Source organism: Sapajus apella, unplaced genomic scaffold (assembly GCF_009761245.1).
Source record: "Sapajus apella isolate SASKATOON/1434 unplaced genomic scaffold, GSC_monkey_1.0 scaffold125, whole genome shotgun sequence".
Taxonomy (NCBI): Eukaryota; Metazoa; Chordata; class Mammalia; order Primates; family Cebidae; genus Sapajus; species Sapajus apella.
This window is the reverse complement of record NW_022437065.1, coordinates 838,135-847,568: the sequence shown is the minus strand read 5'-3', so window position 1 is coordinate 847,568 and position 9,434 is coordinate 838,135. Positions and strand designations below refer to the sequence as shown.

The following is a 9,434-nucleotide window of genomic DNA, read 5'->3' as shown; positions in this document are numbered from 1 at the left end:
TGAGACGCAATATTTTCTGATAGGGAAGAGGAGAAGAAGGAAGACTTAAATTTTCACAATTTTGAACCATTTCAATTCTGTGCCATTCACGTGGATTACTTGTATTTAAAAATACTATTTGTAGTTCTATACCATGCTTTTGCCTTTTATTTCCAAGAGCAACACCAAGAGGTTTCTGATAGATTTTTATATACTTGAGTTTTGCATTATGGGACTACCTAGTTAGATGTTGGATTTTATGAAACCATGATACAGAGACTTGCTCTACATGTGGCAAAGATCTGAACACATAAAGTTCATGCTCTTCTTGAGTTCAAGTTACGAATTTTAAAATTTATTATTTTTCCATTTTTATTACTAATGAATAAATCCACTTTGTTGTGTCTGTTCCAGAGATATTTCCAGACTTCACCATCACCACCCTCTTACCGCCCCTAAAAATGTAATTGAAGACAGAATCAGTCACATCAAGTCTGAAGACATTTTATTTTTCCTATGTGGGAAGCAATGATGATCTTACATTTTTTGTTTTCTGTTTTTTAATAAGGGCAGCATAGGGATATATGTGGCTTTTTCTTTTAAGTACCTTGCTAAGCAACACTAAGCTAATAATCATTTTCTAGAATTAGGTGACCTATTTTTGAATAAAATTGAAAGTGGATTGCTTACTCTTTTACTACTAATAATACTAAATATATTCTTAAATCAGTTTTCAAAATTGAAGAGAGAATCTAGAAATATGGAACAACTAGCTAGAATAAGCCTGAAGATAATTCTAGCTCTGTTACTACTAAAACTCAGTTTCTAAATTTTTGAGGATTTTATATGAAATCACATTAAAAATGAGCTTAAGGGCTAGATTATGACTCCAGAACATACCTTGGTCAGATATGTTCATGCTCAAATAATCAGACTCTGCTCCAACTTTCTTGACATATGCCCTCTTATCCACCTTAATAAGCATAGGATCATGCCAAGAACTGCAGTGAAGAAAGAACACTGCCCTAAGATTGATAGCCTGGATTTAAGTCTACATTTAGTCACAGCCTCCATATGGCCTTCAGCAAATTATCTCAGCTCTCTGGAATTCAGGTTTGGAATCTGCAAAATGAGGAACTGGGTCTGAGGTCCCTTCTAGCTTTAACTACCTTTGCATCTAACTTTTGTGGCTCAAGCATCTGGAATTCCAGGTGAGAGAAGGTATGGTGGATTGAACTGTTGGCCCCAGTTCTTCATCCTTTCCTGCATCCTCACTCTTATTATGACTTCACTGTGGGCAGTGCATATTTCCCTGCCTCTTCATCTTGGTCATCTGAGTTCCTTTGACCAATGAGATATTAGTAGATGCAACACAACCAGCTGAAAATGTACCTGAGCAGTGGGGCTCATCCTGTTGCACTTGTGCCACCAAGATTCTCTGGCTATCTCTTTGGCTCAAAGAGGATGAGGCACAAGAAGCCAACCTAGAACCTCAGGCCTGTAGCAGGAAGCAGAGGTGCCATAGCCAATCTTCATATCCATAAGAGAAAGGATTGTCATTTTAAGCCACTGACATTTGGTGTGTTTTTTTCATTCAGCACTATTGTGACAATAGTTAACTACTGCAAAAGGAGATAAGAAAAACTCAGTGAAGGAGAAAACAAGGGGGAAGAGAGAAGACAGAGTCCTTGACTCTCTCCCATAACAGGCAGAAGAGAAACAGAAGTAAAATAACAAGTAGAGTACCTCCTTCTTCATTGAACTAGTCTCATCAATGAACAAAATGTTAAAAGGTGTATCAATTGACCATTATTTCTCATTCGCTTTTGGTTACTGGCTTAGAACATTTTATAAAATAAATGTTTACAGCAGAGCTCTCTAATAGTTAGGTCATCAGTAGGGTGACCCTACATCCCAATTTTCTCAGTCAATTCTAATCAACATTGCTCTTATATAGTTATTTAGCTCTCTTTGTTCTAAAAAATAAACTGATTTAGATGATAAATTCTATAGTAGTCATAGAAATCCCTGTCAGTCTATCTTGAAATACTACTTGGTTAATCCACAAGTTTGCTGCAATACCAGGACAATCCCCTTGCCCAAGCAACCATCCCCATCAGGTCTTCTTGAGATCATGTGGATTCCCAGGGTGAGCAAGTATCCCTTCTTCGAACTCTTCAAGTGATCTGTCTTCTCAGTGGTCCGCTTTCTCCTCAAAGGATTTGAGGAAATCTAAAGTAACTTAGAAAAAGGAGGACCCCAATGTCAATTGTAGTTTCAAATAAGCTTGTGCCATTTCTTTTATGGTATAACCCCTATAAGCCATTGTACAATTTGCTTGTTGACAGGACAGAGTGGCACACTTTCTATCATCCAATCAAGAATGCCCTGACCCATGGAAATATATATATATATACACACTTAGGCACTCAACAAGACCCTAAATGTTCATACTACTGACATCTCTCTCCTTATGTCCCAATACTGTCAGGTGAGAAATGGCAGGGAAGCAGAATCTCAGATCTCAGTTTGGTACTGGTAGGAAATGACAACCAGATAGTCCCCGGTGGCCTCATTCTTGGATAGCTGGTCCCTTTAGAGTCTACACTTTCCCATGCTGGAACGAAGCATGAGTACACCCTCAAAGGGAGTTCCAGGGTTATTGGCCATCTTCTGCCAAAGGCGCTGCTCTTCCCCCTGAGAGTCCATCCAATCCACATTCTTCCCATGGCTCACACCTGAAGAAGCAAAACAGGAGCATTATATGTTACATATGAAATGTTTTGCTCTCCTGCAAGGCATCTATCAATTTCTGAGGGGGCCTTTTGACCAGAGTACCTTTATACTGCCTTGTTCTCATTTAGCATATATAGTGAGTGAGGTTAGAACTGAATCAATCCTTTGCAGCCTGCACTATTCTCTAATGCCTAGGCCATGTGAAGCAAATCAGGATGGCGTTGGTGACTCACTTCCTCCCTACTTTAGCAGAGAGCTGGTTCATCTGGGCTGTGCTAACATGACAGAAGAACGGGGTGAATTTGGCTCTCTTTTTTAACAAGAACACTTTTCTGACCTGGGAAGTTTTCCTTTTAGTGGTATAGATATTCTTGGCTCCTCTTATTATCATAGTGATAGGACTTTACTCAACAGAAATGTTTACCACAGTTTGTGCAGATGGTCTCATCTATGTCTGGCCTAGGCTATGGGATAATGAGAGTTAGGGGGACTGCATGTGCTCTACTAGTGCACACATGCTCTACTACTGCAATCCCTCTTCCAATTCACCCTGTTACAGTTGTGTCTTGTGGCACCAGTTGTGGGTTTCCTTGATCCGTTTTTAACAACATTGGTGTTATTTTAATGAAAAAATGATTTTCTTTCAATCCAACCAGTATGAATAATAGCTGCAAATGCTGGACAGAACTGAGAAGATGAGGAAGTGATGTTGGTCTTGAAAGTTGCTCCCTTCCCATCAGAATCCTGGGCTGTCTTGGTAATCATCTCCTGAGTAAAATCTGAAGCAAGGCCCAAGATAGTACTTAAAATTCACTTAGACTAAAGTGTAAATGTTGGTCTGTGAAAGGACTGAATTTAAATATGATATCTTCCAATCTTCTAGCCTAATGATACAAAGTTACAGTAGTTATATTCATATTTTAACAATGAATAGATCCTTAGCTAAAGGAATGAAGCATTTGTGGTAATTTCAGGATTTAGCTGAAACTACATATGCATATCCACTGCACATCACACCTATAAGAATCGTGCCCCCACCTGGGCCTAGTCACAGACCATCCCTGTGGGTCCCCAAATCCCTCACCACTTCCAGAATTCAAACGAACTCCTCCCAGAAAGATGTTGCTGGAAAAGGCCTCCTTGTCCCAGACGGTAAGTTCTAGGCAAACATTCTTTATATCCTGGGGATGGAGGCCACTGAACATGAATGTATGATTCCACTGAGGGTTAACACTCTTTTTTATTACCAGAGTTTTGTGCTTGGTGGCTTTGCTATCATCAGGGAGCAGGTAGCTGTAGAAGAAAAAAACAAACCATCAGTAAGACACTAGACAGAAAATGTCATCCTTGAGCAGTCATTTGAATTTCCCGTAATTTCTGATGTGTCTCTATGTGTGTGTGTGTGTGTGCACGCGCATGCATGTGTGTGTTCATGCACACAACTGTGATGTGTGCATTTTATTTTCTCTCCCAGGTTTCTATATGCTTATATCTGGATTTATATAGTGGAATGAGTTATTATTTATTTCACATGGGACAATAGTAAAATACCCTCACTCTCCTTTCTAATCCTGTTTTGGTCCGTGAAAAGAAAATGCCTCCTGTGCTAGATAGACACTATTGAATGCCCTGCTTCTGGCCCTCCCTGGAGCTGACTTGCAGCCAGGATGGGAAGTTCCTGATATGCATTCAGCTTCCCATCTCAAGTGCTTGTGTCTCTTGATTTCTCTAGTTAAGTAATTTATCTGGTGTTGTGTGAGCTGGCTTAGCTTATGTGCAAGAAACTGTGGAATCACTTGGAATTTAATGGCCCTGGGGCAACCTTTCATCAATGGGTTTGAGAAACTGGTGGATAATTCCCCAGCTTCCCTGTCCCTCAAAGTGACAATCCTAAGGTATATTGCACAGAGTTCTTCATTGCTTCCCCAACGGAATCAGGCTCCAGTTGCCCACATTGGTAACCTGCCCACCAACATATGTTTTAATCAACTTCTCTTTCTTCCTTCTTATTTTCTACACTTCCTCACTGGTGTTTCCTGAAATTTCTTTCCAAATAAAACACCTGTATCCTAGGCTTTCTCGATTATGGTCAAAACACAGTATGAGGCTCTACGTATATGATAAAAATGGCTGTTTTCCCCCTTCAGGGAGCATACTTTAGAAAAGAAGACATATGTACATATGGAATTAGTACATGAAACAAAAATGAAAAGCGCTACAAGCAAATGACTTCACAATGAGAAGCTACATTAAGTCACTTAAGATTTCATTTCATGTACCAAGCAGAGACTGCTTATTATCTCCTAATATCCATTCTCCCCTTATAGTCCTCTAAAAAACTGTTTTTATTTGAGCATAGTGTTGCCCAGAATAAAGACTACATTCCCCAGCCTCCCTTGAAGCTAGGATAGCCATGCAACTGAGTTAATGGCCAATGGGATATAAGATGTAGTGCTTATAAAACATCTGGAAAGTGTCCTATCAGCTGGAATTTGTATGAGATAGCTGAAACATGAACAGCTATCCTAACCCATTAGGTGGATACCATAAAGAGATAGAAAAATCCTGGGTCCCTGACAATTCAGGATGCTTCCATACCTGCCCTGGAGACCTTACCTTCCGTCTTTGTTTTCATGTAAGAGAGACAAAAAACAAAACTTGTTTAAGTCACTTTTTTTTTTGCTCACAGACAGACCTAATGTTAACGGACATATTTTACAATATTAAACTTTACAGAGGTCTATTCTTGCTCCTTCACTGTCTTTAAAAAAAAATTCACATCTTTTTAGAATCAGCCTAATGTTTAAGTATTACTATAGACATAATTTACCAGAAAGTTACTGGCTTTTGTTTTTCTTTCTAGAACAAAAATACTGTCTTTTATTATTTCTGCTTTATAAATTTTCCACAAGATAAGGTGAATACTGCTCCAGAAGTTGCCGAGTACCATTGCAGGGTCACAATGTGGCCACATGTTGGGAGTCATTTCCTCATTCCACCAGACAGTGAGCAGCAGAGACTTAAACTGGATGGTAGGACTAATGACACAAATTACAAGTGCAGCATCCAAAGAAAGTGTTTCTTCTATGCTTAAATCTACTGCAGGAAAGAGTGAAGGGAAGATGTGCCAGGATTCAGGCACACACACTCACCAATGGGGAAGCCCCAGATATCTGCTTCTTCCCACTACTGGCTTTACCAAAGTTAGAACATGTGGCCAGGTATGGCGGCTCATGCCTGTAATCCCAGCACTTTGCGAGGCCGAGGTAGGCAGATCACTTGAGGTCAGGAGTTCAAGACCAGCTTGGCCAGCATGGTGAAACCCTGCCTCTACTAAAAATACAAAAAAAAAAAAAATATTAGCTGGGCATGGTGGCGCTCACCTGTAATCCCAGCTACTCAGGAGAGTGAGGCATGAGAATCACTTGAACCTTGAAAGCAGAGGTTGCAGTGAGCTGAGATGGTGCCACTACACTCCAGCCTGGGTGACAGAGTGAAACTCTGTCAAAAAAAAAAAAACAAAACAAAAACAAAAACAAAAACAAAAACTGTAAAAAAAACAACAACAAAAAACCAAAGTTAGAGCATGTAAGGGTGGGCTCAACCCATTTTCTTGTAGAAAAAAAATACACTTTTCCAATATGGCATGAGACGAGGAACAATATTGCCATTGGCTCAAAGAATGAACCTCATGGTCTGGCATCATGAGAATTTGTTTTACCTTATGTGCTTTATGGAGCTCCATGAGGGCAGGGGTTATATGTTATTTATTTTTGAAAGCATGCTACCTGGTATTTGGCACATGTTCATTTTTGTGTTTGTTTGGACTAATGAAAAATAACCTTGCAGTCTTAGTTACTCTAATTCCAAGAGAAAAATCAATAGTCAGAAATCAAAAGGGATTTGATGTTTGAGTTGCCTAGAGTTGGGCAAGAATATCTATTTAAAGGGCTGCATTCCCTCAAGAAGCTGCTCTTTGCTCCACAACGTGGGCACAAATGCCTAGCAGGTAGTCTTAGAGCTTCTCCAAAGCACTCTACAGTGGATAGGTCCAGCAAGGATGCTCTGACATCTCTACTTTTTACAATTTCCCACAAGAAAGAAAAATATCAAGGATCTGATATTTTGGTTATTGTTGCATATTGCCAGTACAAAATGATAACAAAGAACAATAAAAATACATTACACCTAGAAAATAATACTATTTTTTTTTTATTTTTGATGACTGAATCTTACAGAAAAAAGTTGACTGTCTTGAGATTAAGAGTGATGGGAATTCCTGAAACACGTTGGAAACAGAGTGACAGCTAGAATCAGCAGTTCCCTCAATACTTGTATTGTTTTAGATGTAAGGGCCAGTATTTAAGGGTATTTATCACTGACACACTCTAGAAAATAGAACATGGAAGGCTTACAGCCACCATTGGCTTGTGGATCACAGATCCTTTCATCTCCAATTAAATATCAACCAAAATGAGCCAAAACAAAGTTACCCTTTCACAAAGGTATCAGAAGTGCCTCCTGACTTCACTGCTGTCAAATTCTTTGCCTCTTTGATGAACACTTCTAGTATTCCTCCAGAGATTACAAGTGACTCCTTTCTCTTTCCCTTTTTAAAAGTCTTCTTTCCTGTGTTAGCCACCAAAATGAGGGAATGGCAGGGAAAGAGAGAAAAAAATAAATAAATCATGGGTTCTGTTTCAAAATTTACAAAGATAATCTACAAAGATATATTTCATTTGCTGACTGAATTGGGCCCTTATATTATTGTGTATTTTTATTCATTTAAACATTTTTGCCATCATTGGATTCCTTCTAGATAGGTCTTTCATTTGTGTTTTTTGAAAAAAATGAACAAATAAATTTAAAACTTTAAACATTCCCGTAGAAAGCATATCTTTTCACAGGATGTAAACGAATGGAATGCCTGAGTTTCCTGGAGCACCCTTCATGCTCTTAGTGAGAAATAACTATGAAGAAAGCTACATACAAACACCAAAACTCCAAAAGAGAAAATTCCATAACTTCCTTTGATATTTTAGTCTTACAAAAGACAGTGACATCTAACTTTTTATGTTTTGTTTGTGTAACATGATGCAAACGATCTCACTACCACACTTCTAGAAACAGAATGTCATTGATCAAAGTCACTGATTTTTACTCTACCTTGTAGTTGTTCTGGTGGAAGCATCAGGTTCTCCTCTGGGGGAATGTAACGTAAAACAACTGTCAGCTCTCCTTTGTATTGAAGGCCAATATCAGGAGCAAACTCCACCTGGCCAAGGAGAAATAAGTAAATTGAGAGTATGAATGATTGGCTTAGTATTTTGCAGCCCACATTTTGAATGTGCAATTATTTACTTGGTGGCATAAATGTGACAATCCATTCCCATTTCAACTCTGTTGGCTCTCATTGGTTTAAGAGATGCCTTAAGTAAGAGAAAAGAAAGGCTGGAAAACTCTATGAAGGGATTTACATGTAACTTTTAACATTTAAGTAAAAGGAATTTGAAAGAAGACATATAACTTATATTTGGCTGGTCAATACATATTGAGCACCTGTGATGCACTGATGATTGGACCCATCACTGAGTTTACATATGTAGTTTGGGATGTGAAGAAGGAAGAATAAAAATGCCACTGAAAGTACCTCTAGAAATCACTTCTCCCTATCACCTTTGATGTCTTTTAAGGCTTTCCCAAGTGACCAAGAAGGGAAAAGTAGGCAATAATGCTTGATTCACATGGGGCTGCCAGCCATCAACTGTTAAAAACAATACTGGTAATTCATAACATCAAAATTCAACATGGACAAAGTGGTACACTCAAACATTGTTGGTGGGAATGTAAAATGGTGGCGTCTCTCTGAAAAAGAATTTGGCAGCTGCTTGTAAGACTAAACATGCAACTACCATCCAATCCAGAAATTGTACTCTTGAGCATTTATCCCAGAGAAATGAAAAATTATGTCCACAAAAAACTTGTATACTAATATTTGTATCAGCTTTATTAGTAATAGTAAAAAAACAGAAACTACATGAATTTCCTTCAATAGGTGAATGGTTAAACAAACTGCGGTACATCCATACCATGGAATACTATAAACATCAATAAAAATGGAATCTCTAGAGAATTATATTGAGTGAAAAAAGCCAGTCTTAAAATGACATATACAGTATGATTTCATTTATGTAACATTCTTGAAATGACAAAATTATAGAGATAGAGAACAGATTAGTGATTGCCAGAAGCTAGGGATGTGAGTAGTGGGAGGGAGTCAGATGTAGTTATAAAAGGTCAACCTGAGGGACATATGTGATGTTAGAACTGCTCTGTAACTTGAGTGTTGTAGTAGATACACAAACCTACAAAGGTGATAAAATTGCATAGAACTAAATATACACACACAAGTGTACACACACACACACACAAATGACTACGAGTAAAACTGGGAAATCTGAATAAAATTGGTGGATCATATCAATGGCAATATCTTGTTTGAGGCTGAGTGTAGTGGCTCATGCCTGCAATCACAGCACTTTGGAAGACCTAGGTGGGAGGATAGTTTGAACCCCAGAGTTTGAGATCAGCCTGGGCAACACAGTGAGACCCTATCTCTCAACATATATATATATATATAAAATATATATTATATATATTATATATTATATATATTATATATATAATATATATTTAATATATATATAATATATAATATA

General features: G+C 38.2%; 1 protein-coding gene across 4 annotated transcripts in view; it reads right to left on the bottom strand.

Moving 5' to 3' along the window:
* Positions 1 to 460: 460 nt before the first annotated feature.
* SYTL5 (synaptotagmin like 5) overlaps positions 461 to 9,434 on the bottom strand; it is a 220,945-nt gene continuing 211,971 nt past the window's right edge. For all 4 annotated transcript variants that reach the window (XM_032261633.1, XM_032261636.1, XM_032261634.1 and 1 more), the window contains 4 exons: positions 7,882 to 7,990; positions 7,209 to 7,344; positions 3,800 to 4,008; positions 461 to 2,717 (listed from right to left, as the gene is read on the bottom strand). In XM_032261633.1, the coding sequence (XP_032117524.1) occupies positions 2,575 to 2,717; positions 3,800 to 4,008; positions 7,209 to 7,344; positions 7,882 to 7,990 (597 nt within the window). In that variant the 3' untranslated portion in view covers positions 461 to 2,574. The remainder of the gene's footprint in view (positions 2,718 to 3,799; positions 4,009 to 7,208; positions 7,345 to 7,881; positions 7,991 to 9,434) is intronic.